At 43.8% G+C, this 23,943-nt stretch overlaps 3 protein-coding genes across 9 annotated transcripts in view; all 3 read left to right on the forward strand.

The window, feature by feature from the left end:
- The first annotated feature begins 3,485 nt into the window (after window positions 1-3,485).
- On the forward strand, window positions 3,486-10,634 carry prdm4 (PR domain containing 4). 4 transcript variants are annotated; one of them, XM_021322047.2, is made up of 12 exons: window positions 3,486-3,692; window positions 3,904-3,960; window positions 4,089-4,204; window positions 4,298-4,486; window positions 5,405-6,181; window positions 6,362-6,511; window positions 6,606-6,724; window positions 6,815-6,900; window positions 6,984-7,111; window positions 8,218-8,784; window positions 9,530-9,698; window positions 9,785-10,163. In XM_021322047.2, exons 3-12 carry the CDS (start codon window positions 4,090-4,092, stop codon window positions 10,161-10,163), a joined length of 2,679 nt encoding a protein of 892 aa, XP_021177722.2. In that variant the 5' UTR covers window positions 3,486-3,692; window positions 3,904-3,960; window position 4,089. The 4 variants fall into 4 exon arrangements, with proteins under 4 accessions (XP_021177722.2, XP_036004778.1, XP_036004779.1 ...); XM_036148885.1 differs by having other exon boundaries at window positions 3,904-4,204; XM_036148886.1 differs by lacking the exon at window positions 3,904-3,960 and having other exon boundaries at window positions 4,023-4,204.
- Window positions 10,635-11,260: 626 nt separating this feature from the next.
- On the forward strand, window positions 11,261-18,159 carry tmem209 (transmembrane protein 209). Its single transcript, XM_012873563.3, has 15 exons — window positions 11,261-11,350; window positions 11,661-11,821; window positions 12,254-12,312; window positions 13,223-13,354; window positions 13,471-13,700; window positions 13,799-14,003; window positions 14,153-14,328; window positions 15,510-15,581; window positions 15,696-15,792; window positions 15,875-16,000; window positions 16,087-16,184; window positions 16,450-16,564; window positions 16,684-16,781; window positions 17,253-17,326; window positions 17,492-18,159. The coding sequence occupies exons 2-15, from the start codon at window positions 11,682-11,684 to the stop codon at window positions 17,544-17,546; spliced, it is 1,677 nt and encodes a 558-aa protein (XP_012729017.1). The 5' UTR covers window positions 11,261-11,350; window positions 11,661-11,681; the 3' UTR covers window positions 17,547-18,159.
- A 710-nt stretch (window positions 18,160-18,869) lies between these two features.
- ahcyl2b (adenosylhomocysteinase like 2b) overlaps window positions 18,870-23,943 on the forward strand; it is a 43,188-nt gene continuing 38,114 nt past the window's right edge. For all 4 annotated transcript variants that reach the window (XM_012873543.3, XM_012873545.3, XM_012873544.3 and 1 more), the window contains exon 1: window positions 18,870-19,301. In XM_012873543.3, the coding sequence (XP_012728997.1) occupies window positions 18,954-19,301 (348 nt within the window). In that variant the 5' untranslated portion in view covers window positions 18,870-18,953. The remainder of the gene's footprint in view (window positions 19,302-23,943) is intronic.

Consider the following 23,943-nt stretch of genomic DNA (forward strand, 5'->3'; position numbering starts at 1 on the left):
GCCTTCTCGGATGCAGTCGTGACTTAATAAAGTCGCGACTGCTGTCCTGCTAAAAAAATAAAATAAAATAAAATAAAATAAACATTGTGATGACTAATCACCATAATAATGCCAATAAAAAAGTAATATAACATCAAAAGTGTCAAGGCTCTGAGGTCACGTTGAGGGAAAGAGCAGCAGGCTGCCACAAAGAATAATGGATATCAGAATCTCAAAAACACTGATATTAAGTATATGAGCAACATTTGGAACCTCTGCCACCAGCCGAAAAAATCTGTTTCCATGCCTTTCCCTGGCCGCACGCAAAGCATTTCTGACTTCTGTTTGAGCTGCGTCCAAGAGACCTGCGGTCCCGGTTCTGGCTGTCTCAAATGCAGTCCCCAGCAGTCTTCTGACCTGCTGAACAAACGATGACGTTCTTTGGCGAGCTTGCCCAAACGTAGCTCCGGCAAACCTAAAAAGCCTCCCTGGCCATGTCAAGACACCAGGAAGACGGCCGCTGTGAGGTCCCGGATCCGTTTGACACCCGGACCTTCGCTGCCCATTACGCTCGCTGTCCGTTTCAGGCTGAGCCAGACGAACGGACGGAGACTTGGACGCCAGCTTTGCCTTTTCGTGTCGTGCTGTGACCACGCGGAACCCTGTGGCGTCCGTTTGAATCACGGAATATCCACGGCGTTCTTCAGCGCTGCTTTCTGGCTCTTCCCCCGTCGTCTCGTTGTGGTCACTGGTTGTTTCTTCAACTTGCGCTTCCAGACTCTTCTTGGTCAACGGGGATGAGCAGTGTCGCTGCGTCTTCGGCGCAAGGTGCGGACGTATGTTCTCAAATGTGTTCTTGTGCGAATTCCGGCGATCGCTCAAGGTGGAGGTCCCGGCCGTTGACACTGCAGCGCTCTGGGGAATACTGCTGCGTCTAACGTTTCTGACCCTTTCCTCTTGCTTGAATCCAGGTAAATCGTCCTGAACGGCGTTGAATTCAGTTGATCCCACAGCTTGTGTGTCCACGCCTCTCATAGGCAGATCTGGGGGTAAATTCCTTAGTATCTCCACTAACTTCGTCCTCCTTGTAGTAGAGCAGGAACCAGGCTGCGCATCACAAGGAGGCCTCTCGTTTTCGCATTTTCTGACCCTTTCCTCTTGCTTGAATCCAGGTAAATCGTCCTGAATAGCCGTTGAATTCAGTTGGTCCCACAGCTTGTGCGTCCACTCCTCTCATAAGTGGTTCTGGGGGTAAATTCCTTAGTATCTCCACTAACTCCGTCCTCCTTGTAGTAGAGCAGGTACCAGGCTGCGCATCACAAGGAGGCCTCTCGTTTTGGCATTTTCTGAACGTTTGCTCTTGCTTGAATGCTGGCGAATCCGCTCGGACAGCATTAGATTCAGTTCGTTTCAGATGTGATGTAGTTTCACATTCAGCATGTCCAGTTTGCTGTGCGTCGACGCCGCTCAGAGGCTCTGCTGGGGAAACATTTTTAAGTGTCTCCACCGATTCCGCCCCGCTCTTTCCAGAGCAGGTGTCCTGCTGTGCATGACGGAACACGGTGTTAACGTCTCTGAATCTGGGGGCGTTTCGATTGAAAACGTCTCTCCTGAACGGATGGAGAGGAGAACATTGGTTCACTCTGAATTGAGTAGAGTTAAAAGCTCCCAGCCCACGTCCAATAAGGTTTGAAAAAAAATCCATGTCAGATCTGTCTTAATCTCAACCCCAAAGAAATCTTTGCTTCCACAAATAAATTCTCTTTAATCTTCAATAGAAATGTCTCCATTGAAGTCTCTAAAGTAGGGAATTCAAATGGCACATCTATTGATAAGAAGGCTGGACAGTTGACGACACATGTTGTTACGTCACAGGAAAAGGCAACGTCACAGCCTATTTAATGGTCGAATCCGCCAAAGGGCAGATGGCGTCACCAAGCTGAGGTCCACGGCAGAGAAATTCCGAGATCGTAACACGTGACATGTTCACTATCTAAACCATAGGTGGCAGTGTGGAGCGCGGTCTGTGGTTCAGCTCAGACAGAGTAGACCCTTCTTTGACTGTTGCGGCGCATAAAATGCGGCCGCCATCTTGGACCGGTCGTTCTGAAAAACGGCACAAGGATGCCAGAGAGGAAGATACCGCAGTCTTCACAGGATTTTCCATCGACTTGTCCGTAACACGACACATAATCGTGTCAAGGTTGTTATTTCGCTTTATTTTAAATCTTGAAAAAGAAATTAATTAAATAAAAAAGGTCAATTAAATAACAGACGAGGCAGCAAAAGAGGCTGCTGGACATAGAAATAAAGGTCAGCGGAATGGAAACTCAAATGATTATAAAAAAAAAAACATGAGGGAAAGATGGCAAAAACAAGGTAAAAAAAAAGAAAGAAAAAGCAGATGGTTTTTATAGAATTCAGCAAAGAGCGGGAAGAATGCTGGAAGGAACAGAAGGGACGAAATGGTTATAACACATCGCAGATTTATGCACATTGGATTAAATAGTACTTTGTTCATAATAGGGAAACACAATGCAGGTAAATGTGATTATTGCAGAGAAGATGAGCATGTTTTGTTATACTGTCAGAAAGAATATAGTATTGAAAGAGTTCAAACTGAAAATAAGATTTAACCCCTTTGAATTATTACAGAGAAATTCAATATCTGATAGGTCTGAGGGTGCCTCAACACCGAACATGAATGTGGCAGCCCAAGCAACAGGTTTACATGACACCCCCATGTACAGGTGCAGCACAGGAGCGATGCGAAGCAAAGTGACGCATATGGGCCCAGACACAAGTGGAACCTGTCCAAGTGGACGGGACGTGTTCTGTCTGGAAGGTTCTTAGGCAAGAGCCGATTCTACCAACGCGAAAGGTGTGATTTTGGCCATTAAAGCGAAGCCAGAGCGACACGACACCTGCGATGGGTGCAAAGCGACAGTTGTTGGAGTTGAAAAATCTGAACGTTTGTGTCGTTTTGGACAACCAATCAGGAATTGGATGTGGCTGTGAAGTGGAGTGAAGGACTGCAGCGGGGAAGAAGCTCTTTTCATTCAATGTGGAGCACAAGCTGTCATCCTGCGTTGTATGACTCAACCACTTATAACAACCGAGACAAGTCCAGAAAGGACCAAGCCTGCAAAAGAGGAAGTGAGGAAACTGGAGTGGCAGCTAAGTGAAAGTGTCACTAGATGTGCTACTGTTTCTGGGTTGTCGGTCTGTGATATGTCAGGCCAAAGCAAAAGCGGCAACATTGTGATTTTGTGACTGGCGGCACTCACGGACCTTCAAGCTTTGATAAATTAAATTAAAAGTGCGTTGTTGTTTTTTTTTTGTTGAAAGAATACGAGTTGTTTTTTGTTTGTTTGTTTTCTTGTTCTTTCTTCGTTTAATTTTTTTGTTTTTTTCTTTCGTCGTTCCAGTCCACACTCCAAACCACTTGGTGGCAGCAATGCGCACCTACAGTTGTTTGCCAACTACCAAAAAAAAAAAAAAAAAAACTTAACCCGTAGTTGCGCATGCGCAAGAGTAGCTGAGTCGCTGCTATGGCCCCGTTCAGGGAGGTTTTGTTTTGGTATGTTGCTCTATTTCGACAAATTCGGAACATTTGTCCAAGAGAGCAGCTTCTTCGTTCGTGTGGAGATGTAACCATGTTTCTGTTGGGCTGAAACGCACCAGCCTGCTCTGTTTCTATGCCCCGCGGAGACGTAAGTTTCAAAGGTTAACGTTAGCTTAAAAACTAAATTAGAGCTGTTGTTTTTAGCTAACAGGCTATCTACGTAAACGCCGCTTGTTTTTGTTTGTTTAATAAAACGCTGCTTTTAAGTCTTGCGTTCTATCTTTTGCAGCAGAGCTTTTCCGGATTCCTCCGTGTTGTTTTTTTTTTTTTTTTTTCAAGCTGTTCCTTTGTCAACACAGGGAACAATGTAGCAGTAGCGCTGGACTTTTTAAAGGGACAGCGGTTGTTGAGTTCAGGTAAGCTGTAAACGCTCACATCCATCGTGTAGCCTCGTGCCTAAATGTCCCACCTGCCACAGGCTCTGAGAGCCAAACTCGGTGTGAAATATATGCTCGTTGCTCTGACTCTGCTGTTGATCGTCCAGGATGAATGACATGAACCTGAGTCCCGTGGGCATGGACCAGCTCAGCGTGCCCTCAGTGAGCGCCAGCCACCTGGGTCTGCCCACTTCTCCCACACACAATCCCATCCCCGCCCCAGGTACGCAAACCTACGCGAATCAGAAACCTGTGTGACACACCTGTACGCCTTTCAGCCACAACCTTTATTTGTTCTCTTGTTTATTCTGAGCAGGCATGCCGGTGGCGATCCCCAGTCTGGGTCCCTCGCTTGGCTCTCTCCCGTCTGCCCTCTCTCTGATGCTCCCCATGGGTCCGCTGAGTGACAGAGGGGTGATGTGTGGCCTGCCTGAGAGGAACTACTCCCTGCCGCCTCCTCCGTATCCCCACCTGGAGGGCAGCTACTTCCGACACCTGCTGCCGGGTGGGTTCGCGTTTTGAGCTTGAGAGGCTTCAAAGCTTTTGTGTTGTGTAGAAAAAAAAAAAACAAAGGTGTGCAAAGGAAACTGTTGTCAGTGTTATTTTTATTTATTTATATATATAATCATCGTGCTTCATTCAAGGATGCATTATCTAGATGCCTGTATTGATCATTGCTTATGCAGCTTGGAGGAATCTGGTTTGACATCTTCCCAAACATTCATTTTGGGAACTAAAGTGTGGAAAAAAAAATATGTCCATTTGTAAAGTTTTATCCCCTCGTCCGTCTGTGTTTGACTGACAGACATAGATTTAAACACTCTAGAACTGGCTTGTCTAATGTTACCCTGTGTATGTAGTAGTGTTGCACCGATACCGATAACCAGTATCGGACCGATCCAGCGCTAAAATTATGGTTATCGGTATCGGCGAGTACCAACAAATAGGGCACCGATACCATTTTGATGTTTGTATGTCACTTGAACGCAGCCTTCTCTCTCCCGACTAGTATTATACATGTTATATAAGTTCATGAAAGTTGCACTATTTTGGCATTTGAGAGCCAAAACTCAGGGTTTAAAAGAGATTATTCAATTATTAATGTAGTTTTACTGTTGCACTACTGTTATACATGTTATAATTTCGCGAATGTTGCACTATTTTGGCCTCTGAGAGCCAAAAGCTTATTCAACTATTGTCCAGGTAGGCAATAAAAAGTTCTACTACCCTAAGTAGTATGCAGTTCTTCATATATATACACATACATCAATTTCAAACAGATGGTATTGGTATCGGGGCCAAAAAATGGCATCGGCACAACACTAGTATGTAGCTACACTACAACTTTATTATCATGGTAGCTGAAGGCTGCCATGATATTAAAGTTGTACCTCTTCATTCATTGTCCCTTTCTCTTTCTAAGGTATTTTGTCCTACCTGGCGGACCGTCCTCCCCCTCAGTACATCCATCCTAGTAGCCTTAACATGGACGGGACCCTCTCCGTGGCCAGCAACAATCCCTCAAGTCTGGACCCCTACAGTGGACCTGGCGGCCCACTGGAGCAGGGCCTGGTGCCCATGGACTCCAGACAGGTCAACGGTCAGGGAGACCTTCACCAGACTGGCCCTCATGAGCTGGACTCCACAGGGTTAGCCATGGAGTCGCGCGTCAACAGCCCCCTGTCCCCTGACCGGATGGGGGAGGAGCTGGCCAGCATGGACGGGGTGGGCGTGGTGGTGGCGGTGTCCGACGGCCAGCAGCAGCTCAGCGGAGGACGGCAGCCTCAGCCTCACGAAGGGCTGACGGGGGTGAGCTCCTCCGGCGGGGTGATGCCTCTTCACGGGCCGCCCGTGCTGGAGCTGCCCGTCGTGATGGAGTCGGACCACATGGGGGGCCGGGTGGGAAGCGCCGGGACAGGAGGGGCAGCCGGGGGGCTCGGGGAGCAGCTCCACGGCAACGGGGAGATGAACCCGAGCGTCGTGAGCGTGGTGCTGACCGGCTCCATGTCCAGCCAGAGCCAGCTTGAGCCCGTGTCTCTGCACGGACACTCGGGGATGGGGCTGGAGGCGGTGAACGTGTCCTCCATCACCGCCGAGGTGTCCCTCGGCCCGGAAAGCAACCTGGTCCTCGTCAACCCCACCCTGCAGCTGGAGGATCCCGCTCCCAGTAAGGAGAACATGGACCCTCCCTGCTCCATCTGTGAGTATAAGCAGATAATTAAAGAGGACTTTTTTACCACCCAAAGTGGTGATCAACCACTTTATAAAGAATCAAAATGAATCACATTGAAGTCTGTGGCTTTAATGCGATAACACGTGGAAGAGTTCAAATGTTATGAGGTTCTCCAGCATCCACTAACTGCTGTTGATTTCTTCTCAGGGTGCACCCTGTGTGAGCGCTCGTATACCTCAGCCTGCCCGGAGCACGGCCCCGTCACCTTCATCCCTGACGCTCCCATTCAAAGCAGGGCTCGCCTGTCTCTGCCGCGTCCTCTGTGTCTCCGCATCTCAGTGACCGAAGAACCGCTCGGTAGGAGATCAAACGCCCCTAAGCTTCAGTTTTTCTGTTGTTGCTCCAGATTGTGGCCGTTGTTCCGGTGAATGTGCCTGTGACTATCTTACAGGGGTGTTCGCACGCGACGTCATACCCCCGAGGACCTGCTTCGGACCAATGGTGGGCCAGCACTGTAGCAACGTGGATCTCTCCGATTGGCCGGAGAAGGACACGCCTCAGATTTGGAAGGTGTGTTGACGCCGCAGCTAGGCCTGTGAGCGGTAGTACTTTCTTTCTCCGTCGGATTAACCGGACGGGGATGCGTGTCCTGTGCCGCAGATGTACCACAACAACGTGCTGGAGTTCTACATCGTGACAACAGACGAGAACGAATGCAACTGGATGATGTTCGTGCGCAGGGCGAGGTAGACCGCCGGCCCCTCTGTGCACAGGAGATGTAGACGCTGTGTTGCCAGTAAAGATGAAATGCGATTGTGGTCTGTCGTAGGAGCCACGAAGAGCAGAATCTGGTGGCATACCCCGCCAACGGTAAGCTGTTCTTCTGTACGACCACAGAGATTCACCCTGACCAGGAGCTGCTCTTCTACTACAGCCGCGACTACTGCAGGCTGATGGGTGAGAAGCTGCGTGTGTCGTTAGAAGCTTCCAGCTCAGTCTGGACAAGTATGCAGTTTGATTTCAGTGACTTCCTGCACAAGTATAGAAAAAAGAGATCATGGAACAATTAGTATTGCCACATTTTATTTCCTAATCCACTGTGCAAACAGTTTCCAGCCATCATTCCTCCTTTTTTATTTTTCCTTTCTTCTGTCCTCCTAAACTTCATTGTCCTCCTTATCTCCCTTCCTCCATTTCTTTACCATTTTTGTTCCTTCCTTTTCCCCGTTTGATTTCCTTCCTTTCTTTACCCTTTCTACTTTCCTTCCTTTGTTTGAGTTTTCTGCTTTCCTTCGTTCCTTCCTTTTCCCTTACTCCTTTCCTTCCTTTCTTTGAGCTTCCTTCCTTCCTTTCTTTAAGTTTCCATCCTTCCTTCCTTTCTTTGAGTTTCCTTCCTTCCTTCCTTCCTTTGCCTTTCTGCTTTCTATTTTAAGTTTTTATTCCCTGTGTCCGTAGTCCGTCCTTCCTTCCTTCCTTCCTTCCTTCCTTCCTTCCTTCCTTCCTTCCTTCCTTCCTTCCTTCCTTCCTTCCTTCCTTCCTTCCTTCCTTCCTTCCTTCCTTCCTTTTCCCTTACTCCTTTCCTTCCTTTCTTTGTGTTTTCTGCTTTCCTTCCTTCCTTCCTTCCTTCCTTCCTTCCTTCCTTCCTTCCTTCCTTCCTTCCTTCCTTCCTTCCTTCCTTCCTTCCTTCCTTCCTTCCTTCCTTTTCCCTTACTCCTTTCCTTCCTTTCTTTGAGTTTTCTGCTTTCCTTCCTTTCTTTGAGTTTTCTGCTTTCCTTCCTTTCTTTGAGTTTTCTGCTTTCCTTCCTTTCTTTGAGTTTTCTGCTTTCCTTCCTTCCTTCCTTCCTTCCTTCCTTCCTTAGCCCTTTCTGCTTTCTATTGGAAATTCCTTCCTTATAGTCTTAGGTTCTTTTTCAAACCCTGCCCACTCTATAAAAATTCACGGTGAAAACAAGGAATATGCTCACTTTAAAGTTTTAACAAACTTTAAAGTGAGCATATTAAACCGAAACTGTGTGTAAAATGCTGTTTTTATAACTGATGACTCCGTCCTTGTATGCTTCCAGGTGTTCCTCAGGTCCCCGATGGCCAGATCTGCCAGTGTGGCAAAGAGTGCTCCTCATTCTCTGAGCTCAAGTCTCATCTTAACAGCCATAACAGCAACCACAGCCATAACCAGCCTCCGCACAGCCACAGCCCGTCGCTGCAGCACCACGCTCCGGCGCAGCAACAACAACCAGCACCTCCTCAGCAGCAACAAGAGCTGCAGTCACAGCAGCCGCAGCACGTTCCTTCTGAGGAAAAGCTTCTCAACGGCACATCGAGCTCCTCGTCCTCCCCCTGGCCCTGTAACAATCCCGCCGCGGCACAAAACGAGGGCAACAGCAGCAACAGCAGCAGCAGCCGCGGCAATAACAGGACCTCCAGCAACGTTGCCTCCAGAGGAAAAGGCCAGGGCAGCGCGCGGGAGAGGAAGTTCAAATGCAGCATGTGCTCGCGGGCTTTCATCACGTCCACGAAGCTGAACGTGCACTTCATGGGCCATGTAGGGATGAAGCCTCACAAGTGCGAGTACTGCAGCAAGGCGTTCAGCGATCCCAGCAACCTCAGGCAGCACCTCAAGATTCACACAGGTACTTCAAGGCGTCGTTCGACCGTTGAACATTCTGCCCTCGTTGATGCGTTCAGTGTTTAGGCAAAGTAAGTCCGAACCAACAAAAGGCGAAGTATTTTAGTATTCTATCAGTGTGGGTAAACATCTAGGAAGAGGTGGGAGCATTGTTTTTTCCCCTGGTTGTTTGTCTAAAGTAAATCACACTCGTTCTTGTAATCATTAACTGACCCTTAAGATAAAGAAATGAAGTTACAATTGAACCACAGCCTCTTCCTTAATGATCATTTTAACCGCAGTTCCCTGCAAAAGCATTCATATTCCTGACTGTTCCACATTTTGCCATGTTATAACCTCAACAATCAGTGTATCCGTATCAACACAAAGTAGGGTATAATTAGAAATGGTTTAATTATGTTTTTCACAACTAAAAATCTGCTAGACGTGGCATGCATTTGGATTCGGTCCCCTTTCCACGAATTTTCTAAAATGAAATCCAGTGCAACTAGCTGCAACTAGCTGTTTTATTTAATCTTAGCAGAAACCCGCGCCTCTGTGAAGGCCTCAGCTGTTAGTTAGAGAACATTAGAGAGGAGCAGCATCACAGTGACCAAGGAACACAGCAGACAGGTCAGGGAGAAGGCTGTGGAGAGGCAAAAGGAAAAGGAAAAGATTTATAAACTATGTAATAACGCCGTTATTACACAGTTTTTACAGCGTAATAAGCATATTCCTGAATATAACACCTACCCTTCTTCATTTTACAGGTCAGAAGAACTTCAGATGCACCGTTTGTGGGAAGTCGTTCACTCAGAAATCTCACGTGGCCTCACATATGCTCATCCACACCGGTGCGGAGAAGCTCAAGTGTGACCTTTGCGACAAATCGTTCATCAGGAAACAAGACCTGAGGCAACACATGTTCTCTCACACAAAGTACGTGTTCATTACTTCATTCCTCTGATCATTGCAGCCGACGGGGGGGGGGCTTTCATATTAAATATCTTTCCGTATTTTGACAGCGAGCGGCAGATTCAGTGCACAAAGTGCAACAAACACTTCCTGAAAACCAACCACCTGAAGAAGCACATGAACTCTCACGAGGGCAAGAGAGACTTCGTCTGCGAGAAGTGCCACAAAGCTTTCCTCACTAAATACCACCTCACACGTCACCTCAAGATCTGCAAGGGGCCAAAGAGAGACAGAGCGACACGAAAGGAGCAGAACGCTTTGAAGGAAGAGGAGGATGAAGAAGAAGAGGAGGAGGAGGATGAAGAAGAAGAAGACGACGAAGAGGATAGCCAAGGAAGAAGAAGAGATGGAGAGAGACTGAATGATGAGGACTATGGTTTAGATGTTGGCGGTTATAACTCTGAGAAATCCCTGTCCCCTCCTCATTAAAGACAGAGTGCCTCTTGCAATGTTTGTTTTATTTATTTACTGTACTACAATACTAGTATTTGGTATTTCTGATATGCCATTTACTAAAAATAAAATAAAATCAGTGCAAACATCTTTCATAAAGAAAATCAACTGATGCCACATTTTATATTATGACATACAATTATTTTTAATTTCTCTTAAGATATTGATGCTGCTATGGTATTTGTTGTATCTGTAAAATTCTGTTAATTTTGCCAGGCGTGTTTTTATTGTCTTGGAAGTAATTGTTGAATATCCATTAAGTTTTTTTTTTTTTTTTTTTTTTCATGATGTCCTGAAATTATCTCTATTATCCTATTGACTTTGCAGGAACTGCCATTTTCTCCATCACGGAAGCGCTTGTGCGTCCATGTTATGACTACAGTTTTGCAATTAAAATCGTTTTAAATGTTGGTTGTGTTTGCCAGAACACGAACAAATTGGCATTAATCAATTGGTTGGTTGATTGATTTGTAGTAAACGACGTGTGACACCAGATGCAAATGACTCATGGTAATGACGAGCAAACTACCAACATTAAATCATACCACTTAATTTTAATGAGGGAAAGAAGATAATTGATTATACATACAGATCTAGATTGAATTTATAATACAATATACAATAATAAATCCTCTAATCACGAAATATTTAATCATAATAAAAGGATGACTAAACTCTTCATATACATACTATACATAATGGTACCCACTCTATCACTATGAATGTTTCCCTATTCTTACATTTAAAACTTACATTTTATTTTCTACTACATTATTTAAGAGTTTTAAAACCAAATTTAAAAATAATCTCACTCTATATAAATAAATACAGAATTTTAAATTTTGACAATAATTTTGAGAAGTCGAGGGCTCTGCCGCTCCCTGTAGGCGCTGGCAACCCGAACCAGCATGGCTCACCAAATTATATGCTGTATTAACGCTATCTCTTATCATCTTGCTGATTACTAAATTACTAAACCATGTCCACTAAGTGACCTTTAAAAATACAGTATTTCTCTTTTGGCTTGATTGTAATTATTCAAGTAATTTGCTGTAATTCTGCCGGGTACTCTTATTCTGAAAAGCTTGCACCGGAAGTCAATTCGAGACTTCCGCTTAGAAATACAAATATTCAGCGCCGCTGCTTCCATTCACCTCAGCGTGGTACGTGTTTTATTCCGCTTTTCTCATGTTGCTGTTTAACTTTGGGGCTATTAAACGAACGCCTTTTGAAATATATCAGAGTTTTAAAACAATGCCAAACTTCTGGTGCATTGTTCCCGTTGTTTTGGGTGTTAGCTAGCCGTCCAGCTAGCAGCTCTGCTGCCGTCCATGTTCCCCAACAATATTTTTGGTCAAACTACTTTAACTTTGCTCATTTAAAAAAAAGCTTCAAAGTTAATACACTATTAATTTAAATTCATTTTTGACTTCTTTTGTTTTAATTTTTTTTTTTTTTACTTAATTTTTCCAGCCTGATCTGAGTGACAGAGCAATGCTGACCCCGCCGAAGGAAGGGATGCCCTGCATGATAGACAAGGCGCTGAGGATGAGGAGGGAGGAGCAGGCTCGGCAGATCGTCCTCGCCTGGGCAGTTCTCAACGTGTCTCTAGCTGGCATGATCTACACTGAAATGTAAGCAGTTGCAGCTGGGAAATTGCTGTCAATATAGGATTAGATGAGAAATCCTGTTAATCTCCGACAATGGGGAAATTCTGGGGGCACAGTGGCACAGAGGTACACACACGTTGAGGAATTTAGTCAAGTTATCAGGGGGGGGGGGGGGATAGAACACCTGCCTAATTACAGAGCAATACGAGATAATGTGTGTATGATAGTATAGCAGCATTGTGGGGTAGCTATGGCCTGTGCATGTTAGCCGTATTATCTGAGGCAGTGAAGGTAAAGGTTCTAAGTAAACATAATTAGGCTGCATGATCAAATCAGACCCTGTGCAACCATTAGCATGTTGTTGTCCACAGTTATTGAGTCTGTTGTGAGCAGCTGAGATTATAAAGTCTGACAGCAGCTCTTCTTGTTTATTAATGGTTATGTATTTCACTGTAGGTCAGGCAAGCTGCTGAGCAGGTACTACAACATCACCTACTGGCCCATCTGGTACATCGGTGAGATCCCACTACTCTTGCACTAGCTGGTTCTGGATAATACGTGCGCGTCCTGTCATCTTTCTTATCTTCATCCACTTAATCGGGTCTTTGGTTTTATAGTTTCAAAATCTTGGATTTCGAGTTGATGTCTATAATTTATCCATTTATCTATCCCTCCTTTATGTTAATCTGTCCTACGACTGTTTATTCCTCTTGCCACCTTTTGAAATATCCATCCATCCATCCATCCATCCTCTTAGCTGTCTGCTCTAATCATTCTGTTCATTTATTGGCCCATCTATTCACATCTATTTATCATTCTGTCCACTTTTCACCTGTCAGTCCATCCCTCTTTTTACCCATCCATCCTTTTTGTCCGCTTACACTTACATCCATCTGTTTAATTGTCCTTCCTCTTCCATCCACCTCCACCTATGCATCCATCTGTATTTTTTTTTATCTATCCATACTTTGATCTTTTCCTCTGTCACTGCATTCCTCTGTTCATCCATCCAGTCATATGTTCATCTGTCCTTCGATTTTTCCATTTGTTGCTTTATCTGTTTATTCACCGGTTTTACTATCCATCCACCCATCCCTCGGTTCATCCGTCCAGCTATTGATCCTTGCATCCGTCTGACTGTCTGCTCTTCCCTGCATTCTCTGTTTTTTTTATGGTTCTATATTTAAAACCTGACCTGTGTAAAATGCTGAACGTTGGTATTTGTTCCTAAAAATTTACTTTTAATTTAGAACGTCTGGTATTTTGAAATGAGAATCGTGTTTGAACCCAGAGACCTGGATTAATCCAGTGGATCTTGTTTCACACACAACATAGATGCTAAAAATGAATCAATCAATTCAATCCTATGCCTACATTTTTTTTTTATACTTTCTCCTATTCTGTTTGTTCTCCGTGTTCTTACAGAACTGGTACTAGCCTCTCTCTTCAGTCTCAATGCTCTTTTTGACTTCTGGAAGTATTTCAAGTACACAATGTCTCCGTCCACCATCGCCGTTACCCCCCAGCAGCATCACCTTCTGGGCCTGAGGAACACAAGTAATTTTGTCCAAAAAAATCAGATTTTATTGGCTTTCTGACTGATAAGTGTTGTTTTCCAGGCTCTATACTTGAATCAGAATGTGAGTATGACTTTTTGGTTTTACCCCTTGCAGATATCCAGGCATCTCCTCCACAGAAGCCAGAGAAGAAAGAGACTCCAGCTCCAGACCAGTCCTCTCCACTTCAGGGCCAGAGCGTGTTGAGCTTCAGTCCCTCTCGACCAGCCTCAAGCAGCCCCAAGTTCTCCCCCAGCTGCACAGCCGGCTACAGTCCTTCTCTGGGCAGTCCATCCCCACCAAGCAGTGCAGGGTCACCTTTTACCCCCTCAGTGGCCTTTGGAAAGGTGCATTTTTTTTTTTTTTTTTTTTTTTTTTACAACGGCAAAGAAAATCAAAATGTATCTAAATCGGTGTTACATGATTTATGTTGTTCACATCCTAGGTGCTGAACTACAGTCAGTCGTCAGGCTCCTCTCCCTACCAGAACAGTATCGGGCCGGCAGAAGGCTCTGGCTTGAGAGCTCGATATCGCACGTCTCCTTCGGTGTTCAACTCTCCCGGAAGCAAAGAGGACTACATGGAGGATCTGAAAAGTCTGGAAAGGTTCCTGCGTTCTGAGGAGGAGAAGAGTCACCGCAGTCAGCTAGGTGAGAAAGGAGTTCTTAGGCAGAAACGGCTAAAAATGCATTTCTACATGAATCGATGTTTTAGCAGCTGATCGGTCAGTGTACTAAACTTTCTGAGCTAGATTTCTTCCTCTGAACTCAGCTTGACGGTTGCTTCATTCCATCTGCAGGCAGTCCAGAGTCCGTGTCTCCGAGCCACAGCCCTACTTTCTGGAACTACAACCGTTCTGTGGGAGATTACGCCCAGAGCTTGAGGAAGTTCCTCTACCAGCCAGCATGCCGCTCTCAGGCGCCGTCTGCCCACAAGGACGAGACGGACCTGGGCTCTAAGCATGCTGCAGAAGAGGTCTGTACAAAGCATAGAAAAAATGTTTATACCCCGCTTCACAATTCAGTGATTTTTTTTTTTTTTTTATTATTTTGTGCTAGACCAGTAATGTCTTGTTGTGTTTAGAAGACACCAGAGTGGTAAAAGGAGTCCACCTGTGTATAATTTAAACTCATATTTGCATTCAGCCAGCCAGGAGTGAATATTTTGTGGTATCTTTGTATTAGCGTCACACATCTCTGGACTGAAAGTCTTAGCTTTGCAATGTGGCTCAGGATTGATTGGAAAGAGTCTTTGAACCATATTTAAGTTGAACCACGTATCCTCAATTGGGTTTAGGTCTAAGTTGTGGCCGGGTTATTTTAACGCATGAACCTGGACGCCTCTAAACCGTTCCAATGTAGCTCGGAGCGTGTTTAAGGTCTTTGTCTTACCGGCTCACTTTTCTCTCCTGAAGGAAAGCAATCCCCACTAGGGCTGGGCGATATGTACCAGAAACAATATCTTAATATTTTTAGGCCGTGTGCCGATATACGATATTTTATCTCGATATGTTTTTCTTTTCATGAAGTAATCATGAAAAGGCGTCTCTGAATCAAAGCTTGATCGCTAAATGTCTCACAGGCACATTTGTAACAAATAGCTGTAGATAAATATGATAAACTGGTAAAAAATAACCTACTGGAGTACGTAATAGTTTAATCTTAACATAACATAAACCTGGTGGCCCATCAGCCCTATAATACGGTGGGTGAAACCCTGTAGTCTGTGCTTATGTCTCTTTTTTAAAATTCTCCATATTTTTTTTAAATCTCAATATATTGACATGATTCTACTGCCACCGCCTTGGTTCACTATTGTACAGAAAAGCTGTGTTTCTATCGTGATTAAATAAAACAAACACAGGGCAGCAACATTCACGTGTAGGGTGGCTTCTAAATGCAGTTTGTAGCATTGGATTTTATTTAGGGGTATCGGATTAAAGGGGCATAAATATGCATGCATGCCACACTTTTCAGATGTTAATTTGTAAATAAACTATGTATCCTTTCTTTTCTAATTATGCGCTACTCTTTGTTAGCTTCTTACATTGAGCTACGTTGTATGATCGGGATGTAGATACTTTTGCAGTCTATCAAATATAGACACTTTTTTTTTTTTGTAAAATAAATTTGATCAGCGGTTTGTAAAATGTTTAGGTGTGGGCCAGAATCACCACCAGCCGGGCCGTCGTGGACCGCATCGACAGCTGGACAGCCAAGCTTAGAAATGTGAGTACCGGTGTTCTTCAATCTGTGCACGTTCCATATCCTCTGAGTGCTTTGCTTTAAAAATCAGGCATAGACTTGGACAAAAAAAAAAAACAACAACTTTTGTGTCTGCAGTGGATCAGTGACACCATCATGGTCCCTCTGGTCAAAGAAATCGACTCCGTGAACAGCCAGCTTAGGAGGATGGGCTGTCCGGAGCTCCAGATAGGAGGTCAGACCAGCGGGAAATGCTAAATACGTGTGGAACTACTGCAACAAACACGTTGCCGACTTTTCCTCCTTTTCTCCCCCAGAGGCTAGCATCAGCAGTCTAAAACAGGCAGCGGTGATGAAAGCCTCACTAATCCCCACGCTGACCTCCATTGTCCAGTACCTGGACACCACGCCCAACCAGGAATATCTAGTGGAGCGCATAAGAGGTGGCTTCTACCGTCCAGCTCGCGGGTTCTTGATTTCTTGATTTAAATGGAAACCTCCCCCGTTTATGTGCCGTTTATTGTTCCAGAGCTGTCTCACAGCGGCTGCATGAGCTCCTTCCGCTGGAACGGCGGCGGCGATCTGAAGAACAGGAAGTGGGACACGGACCTCCCCACCGACTGTGCTGTGAGTCTGCGTGCAAAGATCTGCGAGTGATTTACAGAAATGTCACGATTGGAAGGGATGGTTCTGTAAGCATAGCCCCCAAATCAGCTTTCTGTTTAGTAGGTCTTTAGAGCTCTCTGGTCCTCCTGAACTCCTCTCGCCTTCTTTGAATGTTTGCACTTCCTCTTGATGTGTGCATCTGTGTGGGCTCTTTGTTTTGCATTAATAAAATGCCTCCCCTCACCCCCCTCAGGTTACACTTTTCATCTCAATCTCTTCCTCTCAGATCCTCATGCACGTGTTTTGCACATATTTGGACTCCAGGCTGCCCCCTCATCCGAAGTACCCAGATGGGAAGACTTTTACTTCCCAGCACTTCAGCCACATTCCCGACAAGCCTGGTGAGAGCTCGTCTATTAACTGGGAGGGACAGAAAACTATTAAAAAAGAAAAGAAATAAAAATCAAGCATCCCTGCTTTCGTTTCTATACCGTTTGCCTGTTTTTGTTCACTCTTGTAGACGTTACCAAAGAGAACCTCTTCTGCATCCACCAAAGCAGCACCACGCCCCCTCACTACCAGCTTATATACCAAGGACACATCTACAGTCTTCCTAAGGTGACTGAAAACAAAATAAAAAGAAGTCTCCCATTATGATCCTGTGTTTACATCCATCTTCACATCACCTCTGCTCAGCTTTTGTGTCCTCACTGACAATAGGGATCCCCAGAACAGGGCGTCGCCACTTCCATTTTTAGATTTGATGTGTATTATTTTTCTGTGACCGATACCTTTTGCGTGTAGTTCACTCTAATTGAACACTGTTGGGGGATTATATCCTAATTAAGTGACTTTTTAAGTGATTTTCCTGTCAGATTTGTCTAATTTCTCTCCCTCTTCACACTGATGCACTACTTTTGAGTTGGTCTATCACATAAACCCCCAATGAAAGAACTAGTGTGTGGTTTAGTGAGGCAAAACAAGATCTTTTTTTTTTTTTTTTTCCAGGCACAGGATCAACACATAATCTGTTAATAACTAAGAACATATGATCACTGTGAGATGAGCCCTTCTTGATTTCTATTACAGGGAAGGAACAACCTGTTCCACACAATCCTCATGTTCCTCTATGTCATTAAGACCAAGGAGTCGGGGATGCTGGGGTGAGCTCCTCTTGGGACATTTATTGTTAATTATTGAGGCAAATAATTGGACAACATTGAATTGTTTCCCCCTTTAAATGTATTCACAAATTCACTGATCAAAAATATCTGAATATTTTTACTGCATCTTGAATAATTGAATATTTTTCCTTTTTTTATTTTCAGGAGGGTAAATCTAGGCCTTTCTGGTGTGAACATCCTCTGGATATTTGAAAACTGATGCATCATGTTTTAAGAGCAACGAGCGGCTGCATATGATGTTTGTTTTATTTTTTATTTTGCTTCTGTGACGCAAGGATGGGCTTAACAGCTCCGCTTTCAGGGTCACACCACAAACAGATGTTTCCTTTGAAAAGAGAAAGGCGCGCACATTAATGGACATTTCTCCAGCTGGAAAAACACTGACAATTTCAGAGCACGTTTCTGTTACATCATTGAGTCCTTAAGATACAGCGAAGATTTTTTAAAGAGTTTTTCTTCCTGATTGCTATTTGAGAATGTATCAGCATGGCAGCCTTGTAAATTATATACCTCAAATTTATCTGAATGATAGCAAAAAAGGGCTCAGACCCATTTATCTGAATGTAAATATTTTTTTCTTTCTTTCTTGTAAGCATCTGCAAATTGTCACTGGTTTGCTCATCGTTTTGTAGAAATAAATGTCTGTGGACTCTTTGACACCTACTGGAATCGACCTAAAACCATGGATTTGGAGAAAATGCAGCGTGGCATCATCAAAAATGTGAAATGCGCTGTAGCTCCTTTGTTTACATGTGTATTAAAGGGATAAATCTGCAGGTAATAGAAAATAAAGTGCTTTGGAGAACTGATAAGTGGCTTTGTTGATGTGTTTTTAAACAAGGAACCACTCAATCGATCCACTTATTTCACCTTTTGCATCACTGGATGCGGCTCAAAGTCTTTTGCTCAAACATTTCGCATGAGATGTGTAGATTAAGTCGCCATAATAGAAAGATTAGCTCGCTCTTTTCCTTACGTGTATTCATTTGTCATACCAAACTAATCCGCATGGTGGCAGTATACCTCCGTCTTGTGATTTGACCTTTTTGCTGTACCAGTCTACTAATGATGTGCCACCACAGAGCTCTGCGATGCCCTGCCATCCAGTAACTTGACTTAATCAGCTGGAAGAGACTTCTAGGCAATTTATGGGGTTGCTCACGTTAATCTGTGGGATATTTACTTTTAAATGTCATGACATGCGAGTTTACTGCAAGCTTAGGCTGAATAATGTATGAATGTTTATTCTAAAAGCGAGCAATAGCAACCAGTGAATTTTTGATATTTTTGTGACATATCCTGCAATGTATCCACAAACGTTGCTATTCCTTTTGGGAAATGTAGGCTAAGTGTAATGTAGTACCACTTGCTTGCTCTACAAACACACTGTGGGGCAACATTTGTTTATTTTATGTTATATAAGGTTTTGTAGCTTTTTTTAAAAAAAAAAGTTGTCATTGCTGTCAAAAAATGTCAGGGCTGAGTGTGTGGGGCTTTGGTGGTAAAACCACAAGTCCCATCATGCATTTGGGTGCCGCTGCTCCTCCATTCACATCCGCTCGCCTCGCTATCAGCGCTGGAAAAAGGACTTTGAGAAACTGCGGCGATGTCAGTCCAGGTTGTGGCAGCGAAAATGGCAGAGGTCGAACTCAAAGACGTCTCCGCCGGCAAAGCCGCCCTGCCGGCTGAGTCCCCGGTGACGCCGACCTCGGAGGACAAGACCCTGGCCAGAAACGAGCCGCAGAAGGAGGCCGGTTCCTCCGCCTCAGCCGCTACGTCTCCCACCGCGGAGCCCTCCGCGAAAGCCGGGGAAGGCAGCCGGGGCTTGCTCACCCCGAGCGCCGCCAAGATGCCACAGGCGTCCGCTATGAAGCACACGGACCCACAGCAGAACGGCGGGGAAGCGTTCGTGAACCGTGACGGGACGGTCGCCGAGGCTCCGCGGATGAAAAAGGTGAGGGATAAGGAGACTTTTCTCGCTGGGAGCTGCGGCAAAAAAAACGATGCAATGAGAAGCTGACTGGTGGAGCTGGCATTGTGTCACGATGCTAACAGGCTAGCTGGTCCCGGAGCCGATTCAGCTGTGACCGTTGACGCTTTTTAATTACGGCTTCCCCCCTAAAAAAAAATTCAGCTGTGTTATTATTGAGGCCGAAACTAAACGCGTTAAATTATACGTTGAAAGTAAGCCGTTAAAAAAATAAATGGGGCTGAAATTCATCTTGAAAGTTTTAACTGTTAAAGTTTTGCTGAGATTGAATGTGCTTTCTAAAAAGAACAGCTCGGGTATTTCGGCACGAGGCGCTAGTATCACGGACGGCAAAATTATTTGAACTATAAAAATAATAAAAGGAGCAGTCTGAATTTATTTTATTTGTATTTTTTTACTTTCAAAAGTAGAAAAAGTATCGCCACACAGCATGATGCTGCCTCCACTGTGTTTTACCGCGAGGATGGTTTGTTCTGTGGTGCGTTCAGGGCGACCCGGAACAAATCAAAATCCCCGCGGGTAGCGCACTTTGGTGGCAGCATCATGCTTTGGATCAGGTACAAAGCATCCATAAAATTAACATCAAGAGGCACTAAAAAAAAAAATCAAAACATCCATAAGACAACATGTGTGTGTATATATATATATATATATATATATATATATATCTATATATCTATATATCTATATATCTATATCTATATATATCTATCTATATATATATATATATCTATATATATATATATCTATATCTATATATATCTATCAAGCTGACCCATGTTGTTTTGAGCTAGTAGACGTTTTTTCTAAATTCTTATCCCCACCTATCTTCCCTACAACCCTAACCAGCTTCCTTGCCTTCACTTAATAGGAGCGTACCCACAGTGTGAAGCTACAACCGCCGTGTTTAATGGCGTATGTTGTTTTCTGCTACTGCCAAGTTTATTTATTTTTTTTGCAATAAAACAGAAGTAGCTTTCGTTAATTTTTTTTTTTAAGGCATTCGTTGATTTAAGTAGGTTTATTCAGTCGTTTCTGCAAGCATGGAAAAGCTTGCGCCGTTTTTCTTCCGCCGTCACAATCGTGCTTCAGCGACGAGGTTTCTGCCCTCAAGAGACGGCAAACAGGTTCCGTTAGTTGCAACGTGAACCTGACGGCCTGTTACATTTGTGTTGTCTGTAAAGGAGCTCTTCGGCTTTAACCTGATACTTCAGCTGTTGGTGGTCCGCCTCAGCTGTTGCTTTGCCCAGCATACCCGTGTTTTTAAGTTCATGCCACTGTTAAGGTCAGATCTGCAGCTCTGACGTAATAAAGTTAAGACCCGGCAGTTCTTGTTAACAGATGACGACGGTGGTCAGATTTAGGTTATTAATGTAGGGATCTGTATGGTAGCCGCTGTTATTGGCAACCCTTTTTAAGGACGTGTAAGATAAATGACCAGAATCGCCGGTAGCACACAGTCCTGCTATCAATGCTTGGTGGAATAGGCCTCAGCATCACAGAACCTCCACCGTACTCAACGGTGCGGTCGAAATGCTTTTCCACCCTTCGTTTCAAACCTAATCCCTGCGTGGTTTTTGATTCTAGTTGAAGTTTGTGGTGTTTGCGGACAGAAAAGGCTTTTTTTTTTTTTTTTTTTTTTAATGTCTACCAAACAACTGGTTAGCATGTAGACAGCATCTACGTCTAATGGTGTTTATAAAAACGCGGTTCTTTTGCTGCAGGTCACCAACAGTGAGCTTTTGGGCTTTTTTCACCTCCCTTACCATCCTCCCTGTGCGGTGATGAAATAAATGCTGTTTAAAAAGAAAGGGAAGACTTAATCGTTCCACAATGGGGACATTTGGGCGTGACAGTGGCAAAGACGCAGTTACGTGTTTTAGTAATGCAAAAAACAAGCTAATCTGGTTGTGAAGTAACAGAGGATGAGCTTTATCAGAAAGGCCAAGAATAAAAAACAAGCTTTGTGTCATGTCCGGTTTGTACCTTAGGGAATGAGAAAGTCACGGATTGCTTCTTGGAAGTTACTGGAAACTGATCAATTTGAACAGTAGATGAGATTTATCACGTTTGGGGAGCGTTCAGAAGCCATATCTACAGGTCAGCAACATGGATTATTCAGGAAATCAAGTTTACATTTTGCATGGTGGACTTTGTAGTTGTTTTTTTGTTTCTTTTTTTTTTTTCTTTTTTCCAAATGCGTCACAAAACAAGAAAAGTCTTAAAAGAACCTATTAGAAAACATTTAAGGATTTTGTCCAAGTGTATGGGGGTTTGTTAATGTCTAATGTTTCTTGCAATCTCACAACATTTTTTCCTCTGATTGTGAAGATTTATTACGTAGCCTGAGTGGTTCACTTTGATACAAGCAGATTATTGCAATGAAAAAGCTAAAACGGACATCAGGGATCAACCCAATTATATCGGGGGAGTTTTTGAATGCTCAGCTCCAGTGAATACGGCGCATTGGGGGTTCTGGAGCGGTGATTAATAGTCAGCAAATCCATCGGGGTGGAAATGTGTCCAGTTTGGCAGTTTTTCTTACATTTAAATACACCGTTGTGGACGTCCACCGGGACAGAAGGTTCCCCACATTGTATTTATAGTCGCAGCAGCAGGCTGCGGACGCAGACAAGCCCAGCCCGGCCTTCATAATCTGCTGAGTTCTGCTCCGTGCTGTAATGGCTACGTGCGCTGCCGGGGCTGATGATGCAAGTATGCGAGCAGGCGGCGTTGACCGGGCGAGTGACTGGCTAGCGTTTTAATCCCGGCCTTTATCATGTCACCACACGAGGGGATTAAAAGGCCATCTTTCTGTTGTAGGTGAGGACAGATGTAAGCTTTTCCTGAGCTGCTGATGAGCGCCATTCCTAACCACGGCGATATTTCCTCAAAGAGCTTTGCTGACGCCGGCTCGCGCTATATCATGACCGCGGCTTGCGCTTATTGTGGCAGAAACGCATGCAGATCGGCTCCAATACGAAAGGGTCGTCCGCTGAATTAAAGCGGGGGCTCTCCAGAGAGATAAGGCTGACGGCTGCAGGAGGGCTGATATTTCTGAATGAGTCCACAGAAGTGCAGCCCAGAAAGCTCTTCCTTCCCTGAAAGTAATGTTATGTCATGCACTAAGCTGGTGCTCCTGCTAGCGCTTAATGGTTTATAGGCTTACAGTGACATGTGGCTGCTCTGCTTGAAAGAGAATGGTCCTGGAGAGATTTATTTCTAATTAATTTATTCTCCTTTCACTGTGTGCTAAATGGCATTAAGCAGAACTAGACGATGTTTTTTTTTTTTGGCTTTGTAAAATGAATGCGGAATATAATCAAATGATAAAATAAAAACACAAAGCAGCTGAAACATAAAATAAGTGGAATAATGTAAAGTTGTTTGTTGTGGACTAATGTTCATAAACCAATCAGGACTTAGAGGACACAGTTAAAATCAGGCATTTATTTACATACACTCTATTTAAAGAAACATCTTTTTTCCCACTCTCCTTCTTACATTAAATCGCTCCACACTTATGTTTTGGGTCCGTTAGGTTTACTAAAATATTTTTTCTTTGCTAAAATCCAGAATTAGAGGTGAGATCATTTTTAAAAAACGTTCCTCAAGGTCTGAAGTTTCCGTGCATTTTCTTTAGTATTTGTTTGAATTCCTTTTAAACCATGTGACAACTGGGTCAAACCTTGTTGGGTACCCTCCCACAACCTTCTCGCAATAACGAGCTGTTAATTGGGCCCATTAAATCTGACAGAACCGGCGTAACCGAGTCAGGTTTGTAGGCCACCTTGCTCGTACACCCCTCTTTGACTACACAGTTGGGATGGTGTTATTTGTCTTTTTGTAAAGTGTCTACATTTCTTCTTTTAGAAAGTCTAATGAATTAATTCTTACCTTTCCATTGAGCTATCTCTATCACAAAAAACAATCAGCTTATTTCTGCATATTTCTCAGGAGTTAAGTTTCTTTTTGTAGAAGCAAAACATTTAGCAACACTTCATTTAAAGGTAAGAAAAATAAATAATAGCTAATAATCATTTTAATTATATATATATATATATATATATATATATATATATATATATATATATATATATATATATATATATATATATATATATATATATATATATATATACTCTAGTGACTTAAACTGAGCACAGCAACACAAAAGCAAAAAAAACTAAAGCTACTGAAAACATTTCTAATTTATATTCCGGGTCTCTTTGTGATGGCCTTGACAATTTCTTGCTTCAGATGTGAAACTGGATGGAAATTGATGGTGATAAATGTTTCAAGAAAGCAAAATGACGCCGAGTTGGTGTTCAGTGTTTGAATGGAAAATGGAGCTACACAACGTCACACAAAAATAGATGCAACTAAAGGTGAAGCTGGCCTGTCTGAGCCCAAACCATCCTGGGGTTTGCACTGCAGGCAGAGGAGCCGTCAGGAGGTACTGATCCACCAATCAGAAGTCTACTTGGATTAATGTGAAAGATGCACCACATTTACACAGCCAATAAAAATGGCTAACATTACTACTATCTATCGATCTATAAATAAATAAATAATAATAATAATAAAAAAACAAAACAACAACTCC

The sequence above is a fragment of the Fundulus heteroclitus genome, chromosome 17 (genome assembly GCF_011125445.2).
Source record: "Fundulus heteroclitus isolate FHET01 chromosome 17, MU-UCD_Fhet_4.1, whole genome shotgun sequence".
NCBI lineage: Eukaryota > Metazoa > Chordata > Actinopteri > Cyprinodontiformes > Fundulidae > Fundulus > Fundulus heteroclitus.

Bases quoted from the DNA above. Each gene is read 5' to 3' on its own strand.
- prdm4 (XM_036148885.1), top strand. From the start codon at position 4,090: ATGAATGACATGAACCTGAGTCCCGTGGGCATGGACCAGCTCAGCGTG. The intron at 7,112-8,217 runs GTGAGAAGCTGC...GTATGCTTCCAG, and splicing joins CGACTACTGCAGGCTGATGG to GTGTTCCTCAGGTCCCCGAT. The intron at 8,785-9,529 runs GTACTTCAAGGC...TTCATTTTACAG, and splicing joins GCACCTCAAGATTCACACAG to GTCAGAAGAACTTCAGATGC.
- tmem209 (XM_012873563.3), top strand. From the start codon at position 11,682: ATGCTGACCCCGCCGAAGGAAGGGATGCCCTGCATGATAGACAAGGCG. The intron at 16,185-16,449 runs GTGAGTCTGCGT...TCTTCCTCTCAG, and splicing joins ACCTCCCCACCGACTGTGCT to ATCCTCATGCACGTGTTTTG. The intron at 16,565-16,683 runs GTGAGAGCTCGT...TCACTCTTGTAG, and splicing joins CCACATTCCCGACAAGCCTG to ACGTTACCAAAGAGAACCTC.